This window comes from Madurella fahalii (assembly GCF_045866475.1).
Source record: "Madurella fahalii IFM 68171 DNA, scaffold_6, whole genome shotgun sequence".
Lineage (NCBI taxonomy): Eukaryota > Fungi > Ascomycota > Sordariomycetes > Sordariales > Madurella > Madurella fahalii.
The window spans coordinates 2,121,991-2,145,022 of record NW_027263976.1 but is presented as its reverse complement, the minus strand read 5'-3'; the positions used below and the strand labels follow the sequence as shown (position 1 = coordinate 2,145,022).

Below are 23,032 nucleotides of genomic sequence, written 5' to 3'. Positions count from 1 at the left end.
TAAGATGTCCATGCCAAGCAACCTGAAGCGCCTCCGTCAGTGCGGTTATCGCGCTGCGCACTGACCATCGCCGTTGCCCGTAAATTTTTTTTGACGTCTTATCGATCGCGGACTTGAGCCTGGCCAAGGTCCTCCCGCCAGCGTCGAACAGCATCCGCGAACGAACCGTCGCCGACCCCTCGCACGGCATCCACTTCATTCAGCTCCATCCTTGGTTGAACTACTTATTGGTTTAATTGGTCTTATTTCCTTCAAAATGTCTATCTGGGATGCTTTGACCGGACGCAAATCGTCGTCACCGACCTCGTCGTCCAGCCCGCCTTCTGCGCCGTCCGCCCCTTCGCCAACACCATCACACTACGAGCCGACCCCCTTCGACCCCTCTTCCGCCCAGGGCGTCGATTCCTTCCTCGGCAGCTCTTCCTTCGCCGATCCGACACAACTACATCCCCTCGCCGGTCTGAACAAGGACACGCTAGACTACCTTTCCCTGGAAGACTCGGCACTTTCTGAGCTGCCTGGTTCGCAATCAGTGCTACCCTCTCGCGGTTTCACCGACGATCTCTGCTATGGTACCGGTACTACGTACTTGTTGGGTCTGTCGATAGGCGGCGCATGGGGTTTGCAGGAAGGCTTGAGGAAGTCGGCCGATCAACCTCCGAAGCTGCGGCTGAACTCGGTGCTTAACTCGGTCACGCGGAGAGGCCCGTTCCTTGGGAACTCGGCCGGCGTGGTTGCTATCTGCTACAACTGCATCAATTCGTACATTGGCTATCTCAGGGGGAAGAACGATGCCGCCAACTCAATCGCGGCTGGCGCTCTGAGCGGTATGCTGTTTAAGAGCACAAGGGGCCTTCGGCCGATGATGATTTCTGGGGGCATCGTGGCATCCATCGCCGGAGCCTGGGCGGTAAGCCAGTTCGAACATCTCCGTTTCCAGCACGACGCTTGCTGACATCCACGTAGATTGCTAGGAGGACTTTCTTCCCTATCCCGGAGCCTCATGCCGAAGCTCACGCGACGCTGTGAAACAATAGCTTGCACTGACTATAGTCGCATTGCGATACGACTCATGGCTTCCTCCTGTCATCATACTTTCTCATTTAATCGATAGAGAACAGCACTCTTTTACAAAGCTGTTGTGTGAATGGTCCCTCGAGGACTAACATGTACGAAAACTTGGCTGGGGGTTTGTGGGGCGGGCATGCATAGCGCGCGGTATCTCTCCTCCCATGGAAATTGTATAATAGTAGCTCATGGTCATAGAGCGCCTCGGTTGAGCGCACAAGGCATCCGGAAGGCTTCAATCACCCTGATGGTGCAGCTGTCAAGGTTGCTTGACTGCTCTGGGCTGTGCTGTCTGAAGTGTTGGTGGAAGGAAAGTCAAAGACTGAATTATGATTCCAGCCGCAACATGAGGGGCTCTTGGAGTTACATTCATCGCTTGGGTTGACGCTGGAATAACGGTCACCTACTTGCACACAGCTAAGACACCTCAGCAACCTGATGTCACTTCCTTCCTTTGTATGGCTATTTTATGGTTCCTGTTTTTTGGGTGGTCTTTCGGAACCAGAAAGCCCTTTGCAGTTCATCCTAGGCCCGCACGCGCCTTTACACCTACGCCTTGACATGGCAGTAGCTGCCGCCCTCTACACAAATTCACCTGCTCCCACAGCGCCGCCCCCCAATCCACCTATCTCACACTGCAACCTTTGCACAAATCTCATGCCGAGAATCGACAGATATCGAGCTGAGCCAAAATACCTTCGATGAACCTCCACCGTCAACGATGTTTCTCCGAGTCGTTTAAGGCTGAATGCTGGCTATTTCCCATCCCCGGCACCCTTGTCTCACCTGCCCTTCTCTCGGACGGCCCTTCAAGCGCACAGGTCATGGCAAACTCAGCCCCGGCCCCAATACCAACGTCGAAGAGCGATCCTCGGAAAGGATCACAACTTACCGTCGGGCAAATCAAAGAGGAGTTCGCCTTACAGCGAGTGAAGCGATGGAAGGCGAAGCTGGGACGACTATCCCGCAGCGAGCTGCCAGCAATGATGGGTTCAATGTGCTACAGCTGGGAGACCCGTCGAGGTGGACAGCTCGGATGCATTCTACCCGATCGGGAGGGCGGGCATGCCTTCATCCCCTATGATGACGACAAGAAGGGCCTTCCTGGCGATCTATTGAAGCTCACCTGGAAGCTTGAGTCCTGGGCTGCCAATTCGCTCTCCCGTCCGTTTATGCTCCAAGTTGACAAGTTGCTGGAGGATGAAGTTAGGGATAAGTGTTTGCCCTACCTTAAAAATGCGGACCCCTCGAGGCTCGATTTTCTCGAGAAGGTAGATTTCGTTTTCCTTTCTCTTGAAATAATAATTACTCTAGATACAAGAAGTGGTATGGAAGACTGATCATACATACCCAGGTTCGGATACTTGCCAAATACCGTCTCATGCAAGAGAGTTTTGACGCGCTCCGCTCGAATGATCCACGCAAACTAGCTTTCAGGTTCATTATCTCGGAGGTTACCGAATACGGCCATGTCAACATGAAATGGGACTACATGGATTGGAAGTGCAATGAAGAAGCCATCGCCGGGAGGCTAAACGGCTCCTCGCCTCCTCAACACGACACTGAAGCTCTCCTACCCAGACAGATCCGAGAGCTGAAGCGTATCAACGACCCCGAGGACGGGAAGAGCGAAGCTCGGGCTATGATAAAAGAGTTGGAGTCTCCGAAGGCCGTCGAGAACGAGGCTCTGTGGTCTTACTTTATCTATGACGGCAAGAAGGGCAGTCGACGGATGGAGGACCAGCATTGGACACCGCTGTCACGGGCTAGTGACTTCAGCAAGATGAAGCGCCTAGCCAGAGAGCGAGGCCAATTTCCGGTCTTCATGCGGGTAAGTCCTGCTGATCCTTACCCTAAGATGCCTTCGCACTTTCAATTGCCGTACCATCTCTCGTAGACTGACCGGCGCTCTAGACATGGCATTTACGCTTTTACAATGTCTGCTCCCGGATCCGTCAGTTACAGGAGCGCCAGCTTCAGTACCACAATCAGCTTTACAAGGCCGCCATCAAAGCAGATCCCATCGCCAAGGCGTACTTCGATGAAGTTTGCGATAGTTCTATGCGCTGCTCAGAGCGCAGCTGAGGAGACCGACAGTTGTACATCCAATTGGTCCACAGATCTGATAAGTGTTAATACCAGTACACGCCACCTCTCTTGGTTTTGCATGTTTGGTTTTCTATGCCCCTCTTGATATTGGCAGGGTAACGCTTCGAATTGATTCGCTGCCTACTCCTGAATCATGATAGTATTTGACCAAGCCGGATATACGGCCGTTCTCGTAAACTTGTACATGGGCGACTGATCCTGTCAAAATACGAATACAGAGCGATCTACAAACGGTACATACGTCAATGGAAGAATCGTGTGAATTTCTGCATGAATTTAGGCTCTGCAGTCTTGCTGGGCAGTCATAGACTGGCAGGAAATTGGCTACTTCGCAGCATTCACCAACACAGTTTCAGCGGCGTGTGCACTTGCCTGCCGAACTTCTCTTCGCAACAGGTCAAGGAAATCCACGCTGGGTTATCCAAAACCCGCCAGGCCCTCCTGATCTTCCGTGCCGTTCAACTGGTTAAAGCAGCCGGCTGCCTGTTCTAGCTGCTTCGCTGACAATTTGTTTCCCACCGCAACAACACAACACAACACCAAGCAACTAATACCCGTAGAGCACTCGCCAAGATGTGCCTTCCTTGTTTCGCTTTCTCAAAGGCTCAGTACGAACGCGGCAACCGACAGCGTTTTCGCCAGTACCAATATGTTTGGAACGGCCACGAATGGATTCTCCGCGACACGGTAAGCCGATCTTCTCGATCTTCTCCCAGCTTCTACAATATCCCTAGGATTGGGCCACGATTGGCCTGCAAGTGCGGCCGAGTCTGTGGCTGCCAGACCTTTGATGAGGGACAGCAACTGCATGAAGGAATGCTACGAGCCCAGCTGGTCGGTCAACGTGATTATCAGCTTTGATCAGGTTGGCTATCTCTGGCGTCATGACCCAGTGCATACTGTCCTTGAACCAGAGTGCTCCTTCCTCCCTTTACCGAACAAGGTTTCGTGCCTTTCCTTTTAGTCTTGAATACTTTTGGGCGGTTCCGTTACATCATAACACCCACCATCACTCGCCGTTTGGTTCGCATGCCCGGCAAGAAACAGAAAAGCCCGCTTCCAAAGCCCTACCTTTTCCCACAACAAGGTGCTCGCGTTTACTCATGTTTGAGCGCCTACACTTCGCACATGAAGAGTCAAAGTATGACTCATATTTACATTTGGAATCACCTGCTTCGAAGAAACAGGAACTTGGTCCCAATTACAAGCGCGTAGTTTTCTCAGACGAGACAGCGTGGTGAATAATCCACCCTCGCATCTGGAATCATCCGCCGCAGAGAAACCCGACTCCAATCCCCCAAGGCGCTTCGGGCGACCCTTCCATCGACTTTCCCCCTACCTATTTCTTTTTCCGGGTTTTTATCATCCCCTTCTTACACCTCCCACATCCGTTACCGATTTCCCCCGAGGCACCTCACAGCGACCATAACTCCCCACGATTATACTATCGACTTCAAATCCGTACATCATGGGAGTGGCGCCGAATCCTCCTCGTCCGGCCAAGAAGCCGGTTTCGCCGCCGCCACCTCCTCCACCACCGCCTCCTCCTGCCATTCTACCGGTGGTGAACCCCAATGGCGTTCATTTTCAGCCCCCGGTCCCGCCCACCGATCTGGGCCCGATGATCCACCACTACGTGCCGCGGTTTGACGCTGGAATTGGGGTCCCTCCTACCGGAGTGTGCTACACTATCCAGCAGCCGGCCTCTGTCATGGTTAGTCCTAACCAAACGCTGGGGTTGATGCGACCGAGTGGTCTTGATCTTTATATCCTTTTGCCAGTTTAACATCGGCCGGCTTTTATTGATATGCAGTATTGTGATCGTAAGCTAACTGATTTTCCCAGGCGACCGGAGTACCCGTAGCGATGCCTATGCAGCCCATGCAGCCCATGCAACCTATGCAGCCTATGCAGCCCATGGCGTCTGTTGGCGTGGCTCCAATGACGGCGCCAGTGAATCCTATTGTGGTGCAGCAGCCGGCCGGACAGCCAATGGTCATCCCGGGTGCTGCTGTGCCCCATGGTATTCCAACCACCGGCCCACCACTCATGCTTCAGACTCCTGTTCAAACAGGTAACCTTCCTCCAATGGCTTCGTTGCCCGCCCAGCCGCCGGTGCACGTTGAGCCTGCCATGGGCGTCGGCTTGACGGCCAGCGAGACCATGGCTCAAAACATTCGGATTGCTCAGAATAACCGATGCTATGAGCCACAGGATTTTACGCCCGCTGACCTCGACCCTCACCGGCTGTACTGGTTCCGAGAGCTCAACGGGCACTGGGCAGTCTTTCCTCGTCGCGTGATTGACCGTCTTAAGGCGCGGTGGTATCGCACCAACGAGGGAGTCTTCTATGCTGTCCGCCTTTCCGAGTAAAGCTCTAATCGGACCAAGACACAAATTTCGGTGGGTTCCGAGCCCTTCTCTTGTCGTCTAGTGCACACCGATTGATCAAAGACCTCTAGCAATGATATCGACGACTTCCCGCCGGTTTTATTCACGTTTTCTTCTTTTTGGGCTGCTGCGCCATGGACCTTCTTACCTCTACGTCGTCTTTTCGGGTTATCCAAAGCATATATACCCGGCGTTCACCGAGATTGGGATTGCATCACAAAGCGAAACATCTGACTGGGTCCTTCATAGAGTTAGTTTCGAGGAAGTTGGAGGTTTCTCCGGGCCTTGGTTCGGTTTAGTGATTTGCACAAGGCTCTGCCATGAGATTGATGACGAGGCGACATGGGCAGTAGATAGCAGGGCAGCTTTCAGATATGGGAATTGTTTCTCAATGAGCGGTTGCTGGCGCCCGTTACACACTGGGGATCTCGGAAAAATTGCTGGTGTAAACAAATGCGAACAAATGCATCATCTACACAAAGCAGCAGCTAACAATGGACGTCCCAAACAGACGGATGAGGCTGAGAACAGGGGAGCTTCTGTCACATGCAGACTGACACACCGCTGTCCGGGAAATCGCTTGGCATCCAGGGTGTTGCTTGCCAATTGGACGGCGATGACGAGCATGCCAAGACCACTGAAGCTCGGCAAAGTCGATCTTCATTACCCCACCATCGTCCGGTACTGTACACCTGTCGACTCGAACATCTCTCGAGATGAACCCATGTACACTGCAATCCACCCCGGACCTCTTTAACACGAAGACACCTTCAAATCCACGCCATTCATAAAAATAGCTGGTAGAAATGCTCCTCATCGGCCTGACGGGCTCCATCGCCACGGGCAAATCGACAGTCTCCTCCCTCCTCTCCCAACCCCCTTACTCCCTCCCCGTCATCGACGCCGACCTGCTCGCCCGCAAGGTCGTCGAGCCCGGCACGCCCGGCTACAAGGCCATCGTCTCGTACTTTGGCCCCTCCACCCCGGACCTGCTGGTGGCCCCCGGCCCGGACATGCCCGAGGCCGGGCCGGGCGGGAAGGGCCGCCCGCTGAACCGCCCCGCGCTGGGGCGGCGGGTGTTCGGGAACGACGAGCAGCGGCGAAAGGACCGCGCCGTGCTGAACGGCATCGTGCACCCCGCCGTGCGGAGGGAGATGTTCAAGGCGGTGGTGCGGGGCTACCTGGGCGGCCACAGGGCCGTGGTGCTGGACGTGCCGTTGCTGTTCGAGAGCGGGCTGGACCGCTACTGCGGCGCCGTCATGGTCGTGGCCGTCAGCGACCCCGAGGTGCAGATGGAGCGGCTGCGGAGGCGCGACGAGCATCTGACCAGGGAGGACGCCGAGAATCGCGTCAAGAGCCAGGGCGATGTGAGGGACAAGGCGAGGAGGTGCGAGGCGAGGGGCCTGGGGAGGGGGGTGGTGGTGTGGAATGATCTCGGGATGGAGGAGCTAAGGGGGGAGGTAAGGAAGGCGATGAACGAGCTGGAGAGGTGCAGTCCGAGGTGGTGGAGTTGGTTGCTCTGGGTGTGTCCCCCCGCGGCGGTGGTGTTGGGAGTCTGGAATTACTGGCGAAATTTGAGGATCAATAAGGCTTGGGCGGAACAGGAGTTGAACAGGAGGGCGAAGCTGTGAGGTCCAGTCCGAGTCTGGACGGTGCGAGGTTTCTGGATGTTGCTGGAGCGGTATTTTCTTGATTCTTAATGTGCTGTTGATGGGCCGAGGCGGTTGCCCCTCCTTCTGCCATTTCAGGAGCCCCAAAGCGGCTGGTCGTGTTTTAAATGCCCACAACGGCAAAACAGTCCTCATTTGTTTGGGGCGATTTTGGGCGATTATTCGTTTTTTATCATCCGTTTCTTTTCCCTAGCCGTCGGTGCCGATTTGCCAGTCACGATCTATTCCCGTCACCTAGCGGAAGACATTACGGCGATCCTTTCGGTGTCGAATAGCACAATACCTACCTTATCCAGCAACTCTCGACCCGTTTGATGCTCTCTTGCACACGGAATTGTAAGCATCACGGCCATTGAGTCTTTCTCGTCCAGATTGCTTCTTCATCTCATCAGGTAAGAACACAATGAATACTGCCAGGCCAATTATTGTACGTTAACATCTCAAGTCTCGATGTCCTCCAAAAAAGCCTTCACCATGCCTCCGCATTCTGTGTTTGAATGGGTTATCGGGCAGAACATCCCCAAAAATCGGAAGAATCCATCTACACGGCGCGAATCGATCCGGATCGAGCTTTCTACCGACGATGAGGAAGATACCGACATCGTTACTGTGACATACCCGCGCAGGGTTAAGTCCAAAAAGAAGAAGCCCAAGAGCACGAATGCTAAACCGGAAAGCATTCCGGACAACAAGCGGGTTAGCTTTGAGGAGAAACCTTTGAAATCTGCTATGAAGAAGCCACGAGAGCCTTCCTCGGAGGAGTCGGAGTCTGAGTCGAGCAGTGGCGGGTCTGAGACGGAGAGTGGTGCTGATGCGAGCAGCGAAGATTCTGAAGCCCAGAAAACCAAGAAGAATACAAAGCCAAACAATGGCAGAAAGTCAAAGAACGCGAGCAACAAGACAAGCGGCAATGGTGGTTCCTCTGCCGATAAAAATTCACATCAGAACTGCGCCTGTGTTTGTTGTGTTGCGGGACGGGAGCTATTGGCAAAGGCCGTTGAGGCGATAGCCAAGAACAGCAAGAGCGAGGAAGCTTCATCAGGCGAAGAGGATAAAGAGGGCCAGAAAAAGAAAGACACGGAGGATGACACCGAGAAAGCCGCTGTAAGCGACTCGTCTGCAGTCGATACAGACAAGGAATCTGAGCCAGAGCCATCCAAAAAGAACCAGCAGCAAGGCAAGAACAAGGATAACGGGACGGGCACGGGCAACAACGGCTCTGAGGCGAAGAAGAACGGGGACAAACCTAAGAATGACAACAAGACCAAAGACGGCGATTCTCGACCTAAGAAGCACAGAGAGAAGTCCAAGGACGGGGCCAAAGGAGAAGATGAGAATTCAAAAGAGGGCAAAGCAAAGGTCAATGAGGCGTCGTCTGAGAAGAAGGCTTCTTCCGGTCACCGCCATCCGCATATGATTATGTCGCCCCGCGAACGGCTTCTCCAGATGGAGCACGTGGTTGAGGATCCTAGACAGGACCCTCCTCCCAACTCCTACTTCGACAACGACCGAGGTGTCTGCCGGGTCTATCATGGTCCTTACTGGGGAGCCCCTTATGGCCCCGCTAATTTTCCGGCCAGGCCACAGTATCCAGCTCACAGCTGGGGGCCGACGCATGGCAGCCAGTCAGGTGGACTGCCTCCTCCGCTCTCTCAGCCGTATCCAGCGCCCACCTTTATACCGCCTTATCAGACAGCTCACCTGCAACATCAACCATCCCAGAGGGAGGCAGGCCAGCAAATGACTGGCTACCCACCGTATCCGCCTTGGGCGGGCTTCCCTTCACAATACGCCTCCTACCAGGCACCACACAACCGCCCGCCGGCCCCACTGCTTTCTGGAAGTCTAGCGCCCGCACCGACTTTTGGAATCTCCGGTATGCCGCCCGACTCGAAGGACACGAACCCATTGGCAGGCTTCTCCCTGAGCCCACTCAAAGGCACCGGGAAAGCCCCGACACAGACTGACCCAAAGGGGAAGGAAAAGAACTCTGAAAGTAATCTCTGGGTTGGCTTTCAATCGGCCAAGGGGTCCGGCCGCAAGTGGAACAGCCCGGAACCGAGCGGCTGGGTGAGGCAGGACAGCACCAAGAGCAAGAACAACACCGATCAGAACGGCAGCAACAAGAGTAACAACAGTTGCAGCGATGGTAACGGCCAGGGCGGTAACTCTAACTGTAAAAATGACGGTGGCAATGACTGGAGCAGTGGCCCCAACAACAACGACAACGACAACGACAACGACAACGGCAATAACCCTTCATCCTTCTCCCCAGTCCACTTCGGCCACGTCAAGCCCAGCTCCAGCTCCCGGTCCAGATCCAAGTCGAAAAAGTCCAAGCACGCAACCGTCACTGACGCTTTTGAGCCCGATAAAGACGCCGGAGAAGGGGGGGGCGACCCCGCCCAGCAAAGCCCTTCCCGGCCCGATCCCACGCAGAGCATGCCTGGCAGCTGGCTAGAGGGAGGTGACAACAACAATAACAAAAACGGCGGAAATGGAACTTGGGACAACAACAGCAACAACACAACCAGCAACTGGGGAGACGGAAATAATGGCAATAATAATGACAACGACGGGGCCGGAGAGAACACATGCAATACCAGCAACGGCAACAATGACTGGGGTGATCCCTCTGCTGCTCAGATAACAGCAGAGTGGTAGGCACGCTCTTTGGGACGAGCAGCTGGGCGTGGATGGCGGCGTTTTTTCGGATGAGTTAACTGCCGTCTTTCCTCTTCTTCCATCTTTCTTTCCAGCCTCATCCTTTCTGAAGGGCTTGTCATCTGTTCATGATACCCTAGGGTCAAACGGCCTGCAGGTGTTGGTGGAGGGTTTCTGCTTTTGCTTGGTATTCTTCGGGTAGTGGATGGTTGGGTTTCGCTTATTTGTTTGGGTTTAGGGAAGGGAAGGCGGCGGCGAGTTTTCTTTTTTCTACCCATGTTTTATTCTTTTCTTTCTATTTTGGGGCTCAATAGAGAAGGGATGGCTGAGTTTGTTCTGTTACGAGCAAGAGGGCGGCAGGAAGTGGGGATATATAGCCCGACCTGGGGCGCCTTGTGCTTTCCTTAGTTATTGTAAGATATATTCTCAACAGCATCTCAAGCGGTCATCGAGTGTGCAGGAATGCTCATGATACGCAGCCTAGATTATCTCTCCGTTAGTGAAGCGGTACCTACCGATCTCTTGTCCACGTCACCCCAGGAGATACGTGCAGCAGTGCCGGGATGGGGACAACATTAGTGGATGAACCTAGCTCTCCTCATCAAGCAGAAGATGCCTGATCAATCAAGCCGCCATCACACTCGCTGGTGTAGCTCATAACATCCAAGACAGCACGACAAGTACTCTACGCCTCATACCCATCCCGTTTCACCGGCCCTCTCACAGGGAGACACGGCTCTATCCTAAAGAGACACCCGGTCACTCGCTGGTGTGTCCGGACCCTATGTTAGCACCGGAACAAACCGCAAGCTCGTGACGTTTATACAATGGACTGAGTTGAGTGGCATGTGATTAACTGTAGCAAAAACTAGATCCTCCGATTAACACCAAAAGCTATACTAGCATACACCCAAGCAAGCAACAAGTCCTTTTCTGTAGACCATCCATGCTAGGGGTAAAACAGAGAGTTCGCGAGTGAAGCAGGCCGTGAGAGAAGCGAAGGTTGTCCTGTTTGCCCTCCATAAAAATGCAAAGAGGAGATTGGATCCGGAAGAATAACAACTTTAAAAACCCTGCTGGCAACCAGCCTAACCCTTGCTAGCGATTGACGCTGGAACGCAGTCCCAAGCTTTACTCTTCGTCAGAGTCGTCCTCCTCCTCAGCCTCGGCGAGCCAAGTGAGGAAAGGCTCGGCAGACTTGCGGACCCTCTTGGAGGTCGGCAGATCGACGTACTTCTTGGAAGCCTTGGAGCCCCACTTAGTGACGACCTCCTCGGAGACGAGATCGTGGTGGTAGTAGAGCTGGAGGATCTTGACGATCTTGTCGTACATCTCAGGCTGGTCCTTGCCAAGGTGGCCGATCAGACGCTCAGTGCCGCCGAGAAGAGCCTTCTCGTGACGCTCAGAGGAGACCATCTAGAAGAGGACGAGTCAGCGGTGCGTGTCAATGCCACAAGCGAGAAATTCAAGACGTACCCTCTTCAGCATGCCGGCGCGCTTGCCGATCTGGGCGCAAATGTTCTCGTCAAAAACGGTCTGGACGAGAACCAGAAGTGTGCGGTGCTTGGACTCGATGCCCAGCTCCTTAGCCTTGACGTAGATATCGACGTCGTCAACGTTATCGATGCCACCCTTCTCCTCGGCCTGCTCCTGGATCCAGGTGCCTAGCTGATCGTAGACGGTGTTTCCACCGCCCTCGCCGTCCTCGTCCTCGTCGTCTCCGTTCAGGACCAGCTTCTGCTTGAACTCGTCAGGAAGCTGCTGCTGGCGGGCCTTGACAGCCTCGGCACTCATGTCCACAGCCCACTCGTCGTCCTTGACCTCAACCTTCTTGGTCTCGAGACCCTGAGCCTCAGTCTTGATCTTGCGGGTCAGGGCGTCGTCGTCGCTCTCAATGCCCTTGTCATCGCCATTGGGGGAGGCCTGGTCCGAGATGTCGTCGCCCCCGGAGCCGTTCTCCTTGTCGGCCTTGCCGTTCTGCTTGGCCTTGCGGGCAGCCTTGCGTTCGGCCTTGTCTTTCTTTGTCTTCTTGGGCACATTCTTGAGGATGAAACCGCTCAGCTTGAGGCGCAGGTCGACGTCGGTACGCTGACCGCAAGCTTTGCAGTCGAGCGTAATGTGACCGTCCTTGATGTGGACATCGGTCTCCGGGTTCTTGCACTTCTTGCAGAGAACAAACTTGCCGATGAAGCCGTCCAGGAGATCCTGGAGCTTGCCGGCCTCGTGGGCACCGTTGATGATCCAGCGATCATCCGGAGGATCGATGTTGGTCTGGGCACCAAGCTCGAAGCCAAAGTATTTGATAAGGTAGGAACCGGGACGGGCCAGGGACTGGGCAACGCTGCTCAGGTTGACAACAACGGTCTTGATACCGTTGCCTTTACCCTCAATCTTGGTCTGGAGGCGCTCCATCTTGTAGCGGTAGAAGGGGTCGCTGACATCGCGACGGACGTTGATGTGAGCAGCCATTTTTGCGGTATTGACGGTTGAGAAGTTGAGCGTTGGTTGAGATGGGTGGACGAGAGATGTTGGTTCTTAGCCGAGAAAATCTAGCAGAGCAGACTTTCCGCGCGGAGCACGAGCGGGCTTGTTGCGAAGGACTCTTGGAAGGGCGAGACGAGCCGTGGCGTCAGTAGGAAGCGGGAGGCGGAGTTGACATAGGGTAGACCTGATGGCAGTCGGAGGCATGCATTAACGCTGAAAGACGACGACTCGGAGGTCCTTCAACCGTCAGAACTGATGTTGGGACAACAAGGTTTCCGCGCTATGCGGAACGGATGCAACTCGAGCGGAGAGTGTCGGAAAACGGAGTCCTTGTCGTGCTGATACATAAACAACGCTTTGCTGCGTATCGACCTTGGGTGGCGTATTTTTGCTGTTGGTGAAGACGGGAGTGTTGACGGCTAGAAGGCGGGCTGCAACCACGGCCGACCAGAAGGTGCGGATATTTTTTTGTTCTCTTTTTCTTCTCTTCTTTTTATTTCTCTTGTTCGAGTCTTGCGGAGAGCCTGAGTTGGGTGGTTGAACTGGCGGACGACGGGCTGTCCAGTTGTGGACAAAGCAGTGAAGGGGTGCAGAGATGCGAACGCAGCTGTCAGTGCTGGATAACGCTTTAAAATTCCCAAAAAGGAAGAGATTTGGGGATGGGGGTTTGTTTTTAAGAGTGAGAGATGTGTGGGTGATGGAGAAAGTTTTCTGATGCAGAAAGGAAAAAGGTTTGAGAAATCCGGAGTGAGGCAGTTTTTGGTGGAGAAAGTCGGGGGTCAGGCACAGATCCGCGGGGGGTTAGGCCTGAGGCAACCGCGGTAAACGTGTGGTTCTCGTTGCCTCATCCCTCGCTAAGCCCGGGCGCAAAGCCGGCCTGTTTCCATTACCGGAGTCGGGGGAAGTTTTGCCTCCCTTAGAAGCCCCACGCGCTTTCTGACTCGCCCGCTTGCGCCGTCCTCTTGGCCATTTGTTCCGTTGCTTCCGCCGGTTGCGTGCGGCAAAGCAACCCCAAGGCTTTCTTGGACCTCTCGGTTTGCCTCTCCTTTTGATTTTTGACAAAATGGCTTATATTGCGGGCGGGGTGCAGTCCCAAAACGATGCTACCGCACCACCGTGCCACGTACTAAAAAAGCGAAAAAAGTATTTTCGCGGGCGGATCCTCTCGTCCCAACCGGCGCGTCGAGACCTTTGCAGCCATGTGCCACTGTGGAACGCCCCAACTTGGACCCGAAACACAATGGGCGAACCCCGCCCCGCGCCCGGTTGGATGAGGACGGCTGATGAGGATCGGGCCTGGACCTGTCATCCAGAGCCGGGCAACATGCCCCCCCTGAGGGCTGAGGTGGCTGATGCTTCTTCTCTCTTACCGGGTCATCCCGCTCTGTCTCGGGGCTCCTACTGCCACTACTTGGCCTGCCATTCCGGCTCAGAGTATTTTTGGTTGTATTCGAGAGGTGATTTCTGTCTAGCACAATCTGCTCTTTCAAACAAGGTTTGACTCGGGTTGTTATGCGGCCGGGAAGCGACAGCCGAGTTGTGACACCGGGACATTGCGCCCGCGCCCGCGCCCGCGCCCGCTTGACAGTGGGATGAATGACAAATCGCTTGGGCTGTTTGGATGCAAAACCCGATGCGCCGACCGGCGTAGGGCAGCCGCAGTCTGATGAATAAGATGCCTTCTATTCCCCATTTGCCAAATCGATTGGAACGAAGCGAAGCTTGCATTGCTGGGCCTGCGGGCGCGACGAGATCAGTTGATCCGACATTTGCATGCCGTTGGGCGCCATGGTAGCACCTGGAAACGTGGTAAACTTGGAGTATACGGCCTGGAGCAGCATCTTCATTTCGGCGAGTGCCAGGCTGGCCGCATGTTAGCGAGATTTTCGGGATGTGGACACGGTAACGTACTGCTTGCCAACACAACCTCTGCCACCCGTCGCAAAGGCGAAGAAAAGTCTCTTCCTCTCTGCATCCCCTTTTGGCTCCAGCCATCGACCAGGACGGAATGTATCCGGGTCTGGAAACACGTTCCGGTCAATCCGCCCCGTCGAATAGGCCTGGCAGCTAACTGTGGTCCCTTCAGGAAGAAAGAAGCCGTCGATGGTACGGCCGCCAGAAGGCACATAGCGGGGAAGAGACATCGGTATCGCTGGGAAACACCTGAGGCCTTCCATGACCACGGCATCGAGGTACGGGAGCTTGTCAAAGCTGGCTCGTGGGTTGGCACGGAGCTCCTCCTGCAGCTTCCTCTGGTAGTGGATCGAGGATGGCTGAGAAAGTTCCCACATCAAGAAACAGAGAGCATCGCCAGTCGTATCAATGCCAGCCGCCATGTGATCGAGGCACTCGGCTGCAATGTCCAACTCGTCCAGCTGAAAGTTCGGTCCTCGGAGGCGGGTAAGGAGCGTAAAGGGCGCTGTGTCCGTTTTGGAACTTGTGTCGAGGACAAAGTGGTCGGCCAAGGGTGTTTCCCGTGGCTTGGCAAAGAGGTATAGGATCTTGCCAAACACTTTGTGCATAGTCGGCCAGTAGTATGCCACCAACCGGTCTAGGACGTTATCAGGGCGTCAGTCAAGCGCCACGTGGATGGGTTTCGCTTTGGACTCACTCTGCAGGCTGTCGTCAAACGTCACCTCTCGCATGACCTCCTCATCCTTGCTGCTCAGGAGGGAGTTGGTTCCGTGTGGATGGAATAGATGATGTGTGACGCAGTCAAAGGCGTACGAGTGGAGGCCTGGCTTGCAAGGTTAGTGCAGATGTGGACGCGAGCAGCTGCGCGCCACTCACATATCTGCGGCATCTGGTTAGCGCATCTCAACCGAGTGGCCGAGACGGACTTACATAGAGGTCAAGGCTTCCTCCCACGGACTCGAAACACCTCTTGACAAAATTGGCTGCCCGCCCGGCGATGCCGTCAAGCGACTGCGGCCGGACGATGTTGGTATTCGCGTAGCGGTCTGCGAGGATGCGTTTCCTCTTGGCGTGCTAGCGTCTGATCAGATCGAAGAGCGAAAAAGACTTTACTTCCGATGAGGATCTTACGTCGTCCTTATTCAGAGTGGTAAACATAGTCCTTCTCCCATAAACTCTAAACAGGTCGTAGAAATCAGTCTTATCGTAGCCACTCCCCCCGGAGCAATAAATCTCCTTGACCGCTCCAGCTGAGGCAAAGGCGACCTCGTCTGGCGCGACGCGCACTGCCGGTCCATACTCCAAGTGCAAGCGGTGAATGTATCGGGTTCTCTCTGCTCGGAACTCGTGCCACTTGAGAATTAGTGTTGTGAACTTGGCATACCACGGCCCTGGAATCTCGTTGAGGGGCGAGGAGAGCGATTGCCGCAGGGTGTGGGCGACAATGAGGGCGAGTAAGAGGCTGATGAGTAGCGGAGCGAACATGGTGCCGGCGTGGGGTTGTCTATCTCGCCTTGGTGAGGTTTGGTTGTGAGATGATCTGGCGGTGTCATCGGAGCCACAAAGAGGCTAGAGACGGATTAGAGCGGAGGGGTCCGGGATGCACGGGCCGGCATCCTCTGTGTCATCGGATGACCCCCGGGGCCCACCGACACTTGTATTGTCCGCGGGTGCCGTCCTGTTGACAGAAGAGATGTTCTGATTGACACACTAGCTTCAAGATTGATATCTGTCTCACTGAACGAGTTTACACAATAAGACTGAGGCCCAATTGAACGCCCACCACCCTTGAACAGCCTGCGCACTACTTCTCGGCCTTGTTCCCGCCCACCAATCCCTTCAACCACGACGGCACCCCGAGTTGCAGCTTTGCCTGGGGCGGATATGACTTGCCGTCGACCTCGACCTTTGGCTCGCAGGTACACCACTGGTCCTCGGGAACGTTGGCGAAGACGGAGGGGACATGGCTGCCGCAGCCGCGCCACGTCTTCTTGGCTGTTAAAGTATTAGACGTCCTTCGTTCTCCGGCGGAAAAGGGGCTTGGGGACTTGCAGCAAGTCGGGCAGGTTGTACCGAAGCACATGGTTGACTTTGATTCGAGTGCCTATGCAATGCTGCTGCGGGGAGATAAGGCCGATAAGAAACGGCGACTCTTGGCTTCCGAGCTGGGGAGCTGGGGGGCTGGAGCTGATGCTAGGTGTCGAGCTAACCGGACTAGAAGCGAGACCAGGGGGGAATTAAATAGACAGCTTCAGCTTCATACAGCTAGTAGTTCCTATGCTCATCCCTTGCAATCACGTACTGTAGCACGTAAAGGTCGCCGAGGTGTCGGGAAAGGAGGAACACCCCCACCTTCACAATCGCCGATTGTGGCGCGGCGGGGCGTGGTGGGGCAGACGCTCACCCTTGCTCAGCGGGGACCACCTTCCCGGGCTGTAATTCAGAATCCCGGTAACAGCTTGTAATTACCTACATCAAATCGGTGTTCCCCGAAATCCCAGACAACGAACCATCTCCTGCTCGCGGTCCTCGACCATACCGCGGGGAACCATATCATTCCGCGGTCATCGGGGATAACCCAAGTCATTCCCTCTCAATCTCGGCCAGGAACCCGGCCACCCTTTCTGCAAGCCACTCCTGCGCCGCGGCGTCCTCAACGCGGTGATTCGCCCCGGGGATCAGCCCGCTGAGCCCGCTCACAATCCCGGGCTTGCAGAAGCTCTTCCATCTTTTGACGAGCCCGACGACATCAATCTTCTTCGGCACCCACTCGTCCTTCTCCGACGGCAGGATCAGCACAGGCTGCTCTAGCTTGCCCCAGATGTCGGCCACTTTCTCATCCGGCAGGTCCGAGGAGAAGTAGTCATCATCACCCCTAGCAGTCGCATTTCATTAGCCCCACCCCCTCCTACTATGAAAAGCAAGAAAGAAACACCCAAGAAACAAAATCAAAAAGAAACTCACCCAACCCCAGCCAGAGAACACCACCGATATGCCGTAACCGGACTCCCCCTCCAGCCCGCGGGCATCTCCTCGCGCCTCATCACCTCGGCCCCCTTTCCCTCTTTGACCATCCCCTCCGCGACCGCCAAACACGCCCTGACAGCGCCTTCATCCTCCGCCATCGCGATCGCCTCCCGATCGGACACCGGGCCCTGCAGCACCAGCCCGTCCACCCTGACGACCTCTTCCCCCTCCCCCTCACCCCGCAGATCCGACGCCCCCAGCTTCAGGAACTTGCTCCCGTACTCCAGGCAATCCTGACACCCGGTCGAGTGGCCCATCAGCACCACCCTCCTCCTCCCCAGGCCCTGGCGGAGGTACCGCACCAAGCCGGCGATCTCGCGCGCGTCCTGCGCGAGCGAGGCGTAGCCGAAGGCCGAGAAGGCGCTCGACAGGCGCGCCTCGAAGACCGAGTACGAGCTGGTGCTGGAGGAGAGGTGCTGGGCGAGGGCCCGCACGTAAGGGATCGTGTGCGGACCGTCGCCTAGGCCGCCTATGAAGACGAGGGCGTTTTGAGGAGGGGAGGTCTGTTGGGATGAGGAGGTGGATGGGGAGGTGAATGGGTAAGCGGGGAGGTGTTCGTAGACTTGGACGGCGCTGGCCGGCGGTTGGTGGATGGCTGTGGAGGGGATGGGGAGGTAGGAGTGCACTTGGACGGGGTAAGGGGTGGGGGGGAGCATGGTTTGTTTTGTTTTGTTTTGTTTTGTTTTGTTTTGGCGAAGGAGGGGAGTAATGGCGTAGTAGACAGGATTGGTAGGAGTTTGATACGGTAGGTATGTTATGTGTTGGTCTGGTCTTGGGGGCCTGTGGCAGATGAGAACGATAAACGGACTTGAAGACGAACTAGGTCGTGATTAAGAATGAAGAAGACTTCTTAGGTAATGGTGGGACTGCGGGGTAAGTCGATGTAGTCATTATCGAGGTACTTTACCCACCGGTTTGGCCGTAACTTGCCTCCTGGCGGCAGTACCATGGTATTTTAGTAATATGCGATGTTGGAAGTCGACAAACACGGTTGATGAGTGCAACCCCTGGAACAGGAGTTGGTTTCTTCCCACCTTGGTCAAAGAGTTTCCCAGCGCAAGCACTAGGCGAGGTAACCAAATCCCAAACCAAATTCTAGAGGTAATTTCGCAAGCTGTAATCTTCGGATCGTCTTGAGGAGATTGTGGGACACCTCGGAGTCCGAATCCAACCGTGCGTGCAATGGCGATGCAGTCAATCAGCGTTTCCAAGGGCACAGCTGCTAAACAGCACCTCAGGCTGGGCCCTCTTAATGTCCAGCGCCAGCTGCCACTTGTGAGAGACCCAAGGAGTGTTGGTTGATAGCCATGCCACTGCAATTGCTTCCAGGATACCGTAAAAGTGCGGTATCACGTAGATGCTACGCTCAACGCCTACCTCACATACACTCCCCCCGCTAAGACTCAAGAAAAATAAAAAATACAACCCAACCTCGCCCTCATTTCTATGCTATGCTTCTGTATGTATAAGTAATAATAAAGTAAAAGTAATATATCAAACCGGGCACGCAGCGAGCCTCAATAACCCCCAGGATCCTTCACCGCCACGCACGTCTAAACATCTCCCCACCACATTACATCTATCCCGTAAGTTAGTTATTTATTCATGTACCCAAACCCCTTTTTTTTATCACCCCTTCATCTCCTTCCCTCACCCATCGCCTGCTCCTCAGCCTCAGCCGCCAAGTCCCTCTCAACCATCTCAATCGCCCCCAAACTAGGGTACCTCTTCTGGAAGTCCCTGATATAATCATCCTTCTCCGCCGCCGTCATCTTCAGCAGCGCCGACCCGCCTTGTCCGGGCAAGTCCACCGCCAGTAGAGCCTCTTCTGTCCTACCATCATCGCCGCCGCCGCCCCTGACTTTGGGCAACGAAATCCCCAGACCAGCAGAACCGGCCCCAGTCATATTGTTACTGGGCATGAGCGGCAACGTCTGGGTTTTGGGCGGCGAGCCTGCTCGTCCGCCCTGAGGAAACGAGGGGTTTCCGCCGCTCGTGAGGTTCTTGTTCAAGTGCGTCGGTTTCGGCGGTGCCATGGGCCGCACCGCAGACGACGCAGCGGTCCGCCCCGTGACCGACGGTTCCATGGACGACGCATGTCCCGTCGGCAGGGCCCGCTGCCCGCCACTGCCACCGCCAGTAACCTGCGTAACCCCGGGTTTCTTGGGAACCACCCGCGGCGGCCGGTTGCCGTCACTATTCTGCTGCTGCTGTTGCTGCTGCTTCACCGAATCCGTATAATGCCCATATCCCTGCGCGGTACGCACCACATTCCCCCCCGACGACGACCGACTACTCTCGTCGATCAGGCTCTGTACCTTATTCTGAATCGACACGGCACGCGAGACGCCTCCGATGCTCTTTGGCAGGGCTGTTGTCGCCTGACCCCCGCCACCACCGGTTGCAGAACCCCCACCGGCAAGACGCTGCTTATACTCCGCCTGCGCGGCCGCAACCCTCGCCTCCTCCTGCGCCAGCATGCGTGCCTCTTGCTCGCGGCGCATCTCAGGCGTCATGTTGTCTTCGTCATCTAGCAAGTCACGCACCTGTCCGTCGTCACTCCGCCCATCCATCGCCTCGGAGCCCGCGATGGGCGTGAGCTCGCGCCTTTCGAGATCTTTCAGGGGAGACGGGGTCCGAGGTGCAGGCGGTCCGCTCGAGTTGCTCTCGAAGCGCTTAAACGCGTCGCCGAACTTGCCGGTGAGGATGCCCTTGGCGCCGGCACCGAGGGAGGAAAGGCTGCCGCGCTTCATGTGCTTTGAGCTTCTGTCCTTCTTCTTTGGGTCGGAATCTTCCATGGACCGGAGGAACTCGACGTTGGACTCAATGTTTCGCTCGTCGTCGCTGATCGGAGATGGGGGGCGGCTCCTGTCGAGAGAGTGTCTCGGAGATGGCAAAGCTGGAGAGATGAGCGGCTTCGAGTTCGATTCCTTCTCCTTCTCCCGCAGGAAATCCAGGTTGGATTCCAGGTGCGTGCTGATGGGCCTCGGCTTCGAAGAGACGCGCGATATCGGCCTGGACGCCTCCAGCTGTTCTGGATTCGGCCGTCCGCCTTCTAGAGACGGCCTGGAAGAAGAAGGATAGCGCACGTGTGCTGATGGAGGGAGGCCTTGGAACGAGGGCGTCCTGGACGCGGCCGCTGCCTCGCCAGGCATCAAGGGCGTAGGACCTGTTACGGGCGATCTGGGTACACTAGCTGCCCTGTGGCGCTCCGTAGGCGGGAAACGATAGATTGGATATTGCGGAGGCTGTTCCAGAATCGGGGATGTCATCGTTCCGGTTGACACCATGACGGGCTTGGGAGTCGGCTGGTATGGCAGCTGCGTTGCTTGGGATGAAATGGCTCGTAGCTCGGGGCTGTTCGAGATGATCGCAGATGCACGGCTTATCTCGGGCTGTTTAGGAGGGGCGGATGCAGACTTGAGAGGCGGAGAAACGACAGATGGGTCCGAGGTTGTCGTGGGATACGCATTTGTCCTCTTCAACTCGACGGACTGTCTATGACTCGTTTGAGCCGGAACAGGAGTTGTAGAAGGCTTCACCTGGAAGGCCTCGTCGGCCAACCTTTCGGTAACTCTCTGGGATAGGTCCTTTGGTTGCTGAGAGGAAGTAGATAAGCCGGAATCAAAGTCGAACTTTTGCCCCTTATCGTGCAGGATCGAGAATTGATCGAGTGTCGGAAACCTAGACGACAGCTCATCTCCGCCCTGAGCGGAGGGTTTTGCATCAAGTGCAGCAAAGGGGTCACCGTTGGTCACCTTGCCAGGCGAGGGGCTGGGGCGACCCGGTTGGGGCGATGGCTGGGTGGCGGGCAATCTCCCTCGTCTCATGCGCTCGACATCGGGGATTGCCTGCTGTTGCTGGGCCGTTTGTGGGGAGAAGACGGCGCCAACCGTTGGCGGCGATCTGGCGTCCTGCGGAGGCTGCTCACGCCGAGGGTCTGTTTGCGACTTCCCGGAGTAAATCTATCAATGCATAAGTCATCGGCTGAGGGCAAGCAAGACATCTCTGGCCACTCACATCTTTAACGGGCGGCTCCCGGCCTTGCATTGCGCAGGCCTCCCGGAGCACCTGGTAAATGTTGGGCCTCATCTGAGGGCTTTCGCGCAGCATCCAGCCTGAAGGGTCATCAGCACTCCCAAGGCAACGGCGTAAGAGCGCAGGGGCTTACTTATGAGCCCCTTTAGCCTGTCAGAAAATACAGGGTGACTGGGGAACCTGTAGCTGGCATTCAAGATGGCGAGCTGACCCTGGTCTTCAAAAGGGGTGGTGTAGTAGCATAACTTGTAGAGCAAGACACCGAGGGCCCATATATCGGATTTCTCGTCGATAGGCTGCTTCCTGTACACGTCGATCATCTCGGGGCTCCTGTACTGCATGGTCGTGTGTTTCTGGACATCCTCGTCCATCAGGCGGCACTCGACGACGGTGGTGGGTGCGGGGCGCGGCGGCGCTGCCGAGCCGAAATCGCAGAGCTTGAACTTCCTGGTGGACCCGACCACGGTGATGAGTACGTTCTCAACCTTCAAGTCGCGGTGTAGTAGAGGCGGTCGAAGGTAGTGCATGCAGGCGACGCCCTCGGCAACATCAGCAAAAATGTTGAGGATCTCGGGCTCGGTGAGACGGTGCTGCAGGCGCGTGTTCATGAAATCGATGAGCCCACCGCCGTTGCAGTATTCCATGAGCAGGAAGACCTCGTATCCTCCACCCCGCAGCTCCGAGGCATGCGAGTCAATGTATGTGACGATGGCCTTGTGGCCCTTGAGCCGCTTCATGGTCTCGACTTCGGTGCGCATCCCCCGCAGCGACTCCTTGTCCGGCACTGCCACCCGCTTCAGCACGGCCTGGTCCGTCCCGTTGACCGGCGCCGGCAGTTTGACGAGATAGACGTGTGCGAAGCCACCCTCGGAAAGGTACTTTTGGATCACCACGCGGTGGTTTCCCACCTGAATCTTGGTTCCCGGCGAGAAGGTGCCGGCGGGCGCAACAGGGGCACCCACTGCCGCGGGCGCAGCGTAGGCCGCCCCGTAGTTTGCGGGCCGGGGCGCCGCTGCGTGCGTCGCCTGCCCGTACGAAGCCATCGGCGGTGCTGTCGGGAAAATCTAGGGGCAGCGGCGTTCGGAGCGCGGGTCGATGGGAGCAACGTAGCGACAACTACGGGACGGGGCGATGTCGGTAGGGATGTGGGTAAGGTACTTGGGCGGAGCGGAGACGGAACTTGGTCTCGGGGCTCAGGGCATCGAGGGGAACGTGGTTGTGTGTGAAACTCGTCTATGATAAGTAGCGCATGGCCGTAGTCCTCGCCGCACCGAGCCACAGAGAGCAATTCTGGTTCCGGGAGTCTCGCAGGACGATGACAACCAAGTCAAGGCCAAGAGGCTGAGTTTCGAGGTTGCATGTCCATCTCAGGTACCGAGCAATGCACATGGCCGCACACCCTGCGGGCGTCAGGTGGAACCAGCTGGCACTAGTTGCGTTGCGACTTAGCGTAGGCCTATCGATAAGCCACACGAACGGAAGCCCGGCTAACGCCGACTTTCAGGCACCGAAATGGATTGTGGCTGCCTGCCTGATCAATCCTGTTGACCTGATCGGTTTGGTGCCGCGCCATTTCGATCCACACGTGGTGTATTTTGGAGCATCCGTGTGACACCGAGTCCCAAGGTGATCAAAGAGGGGGGGGGGGGGGGGAGGAAAGGAAAAGA

At 56.0% G+C, this 23,032-nt stretch overlaps 10 protein-coding genes across 10 annotated transcripts; 5 read left to right on the top strand and 5 right to left on the bottom strand.

Moving 5' to 3' along the window:
• Positions 1-256: 256 nt before the first annotated feature.
• TIM23 (Mitochondrial import inner membrane translocase subunit tim23) lies at positions 257-1,029 on the top strand (the record flags this gene model as incomplete). Its single annotated transcript, XM_071066091.1, has 2 exons — positions 257-910; positions 967-1,029. The coding sequence occupies 2 exons, from the start codon at positions 257-259 to the stop codon at positions 1,027-1,029; spliced, it is 717 nt and encodes a 238-aa protein (XP_070922192.1).
• Positions 1,030-2,051: 1,022 nt separating this feature from the next.
• Positions 2,052-3,153, top strand: MFIFM68171_10671 (uncharacterized protein; the record flags this gene model as incomplete). Its single annotated transcript, XM_071066090.1, has 3 exons — positions 2,052-2,339; positions 2,423-2,899; positions 2,983-3,153. The coding sequence occupies 3 exons, from the start codon at positions 2,052-2,054 to the stop codon at positions 3,151-3,153; spliced, it is 936 nt and encodes a 311-aa protein (XP_070922191.1).
• A 1,492-nt stretch (positions 3,154-4,645) lies between these two features.
• On the top strand, positions 4,646-5,550 carry MFIFM68171_10670 (uncharacterized protein; the record flags this gene model as incomplete). Its single annotated transcript, XM_071066089.1, has 2 exons — positions 4,646-4,891; positions 5,023-5,550. 2 exons carry the CDS (start codon positions 4,646-4,648, stop codon positions 5,548-5,550), a joined length of 774 nt encoding a protein of 257 aa, XP_070922190.1.
• Positions 5,551-6,374: 824 nt separating this feature from the next.
• On the top strand, positions 6,375-7,199 carry CAB5 (Dephospho-CoA kinase cab5; the record flags this gene model as incomplete). Its single annotated transcript, XM_071066088.1, has 1 exon — positions 6,375-7,199. The coding sequence occupies one exon, from the start codon at positions 6,375-6,377 to the stop codon at positions 7,197-7,199; it is 825 nt and encodes a 274-aa protein (XP_070922189.1).
• Positions 7,200-7,712: 513 nt separating this feature from the next.
• On the top strand, positions 7,713-9,902 carry MFIFM68171_10668 (uncharacterized protein; the record flags this gene model as incomplete). The annotated part of the gene is made up of 1 exon (XM_071066087.1): positions 7,713-9,902. One exon carries the CDS (start codon positions 7,713-7,715, stop codon positions 9,900-9,902), a length of 2,190 nt encoding a protein of 729 aa, XP_070922188.1.
• Positions 9,903-11,033: 1,131 nt separating this feature from the next.
• TIF5 (eukaryotic translation initiation factor 5) lies at positions 11,034-12,371 on the bottom strand (the record flags this gene model as incomplete). Its single annotated transcript, XM_071066086.1, has 2 exons — positions 11,034-11,318; positions 11,379-12,371. 2 exons carry the CDS (start codon positions 12,369-12,371, stop codon positions 11,034-11,036), a joined length of 1,278 nt encoding a protein of 425 aa, XP_070922187.1.
• A 1,697-nt stretch (positions 12,372-14,068) lies between these two features.
• MFIFM68171_10666 (uncharacterized protein) lies at positions 14,069-15,785 on the bottom strand (the record flags this gene model as incomplete). Its single annotated transcript, XM_071066085.1, has 6 exons — positions 14,069-14,249; positions 14,298-14,937; positions 14,998-15,123; positions 15,177-15,180; positions 15,231-15,374; positions 15,432-15,785. 6 exons carry the CDS (start codon positions 15,783-15,785, stop codon positions 14,069-14,071), a joined length of 1,449 nt encoding a protein of 482 aa, XP_070922186.1.
• Positions 15,786-16,104: 319 nt separating this feature from the next.
• Positions 16,105-16,383, bottom strand: MFIFM68171_10665 (uncharacterized protein; the record flags this gene model as incomplete). The annotated part of the gene is made up of 2 exons (XM_071066084.1): positions 16,105-16,295; positions 16,353-16,383. 2 exons carry the CDS (start codon positions 16,381-16,383, stop codon positions 16,105-16,107), a joined length of 222 nt encoding a protein of 73 aa, XP_070922185.1.
• A 500-nt stretch (positions 16,384-16,883) lies between these two features.
• On the bottom strand, positions 16,884-17,983 carry MFIFM68171_10664 (uncharacterized protein; the record flags this gene model as incomplete). Its single annotated transcript, XM_071066083.1, has 2 exons — positions 16,884-17,175; positions 17,265-17,983. The coding sequence occupies 2 exons, from the start codon at positions 17,981-17,983 to the stop codon at positions 16,884-16,886; spliced, it is 1,011 nt and encodes a 336-aa protein (XP_070922184.1).
• A 981-nt stretch (positions 17,984-18,964) lies between these two features.
• AKL1 (Ark- serine/threonine protein kinase) lies at positions 18,965-22,408 on the bottom strand (the record flags this gene model as incomplete). The annotated part of the gene is made up of 3 exons (XM_071066082.1): positions 18,965-21,292; positions 21,348-21,445; positions 21,499-22,408. 3 exons carry the CDS (start codon positions 22,406-22,408, stop codon positions 18,965-18,967), a joined length of 3,336 nt encoding a protein of 1,111 aa, XP_070922183.1.
• Positions 22,409-23,032: the final 624 nt, after the last annotated feature.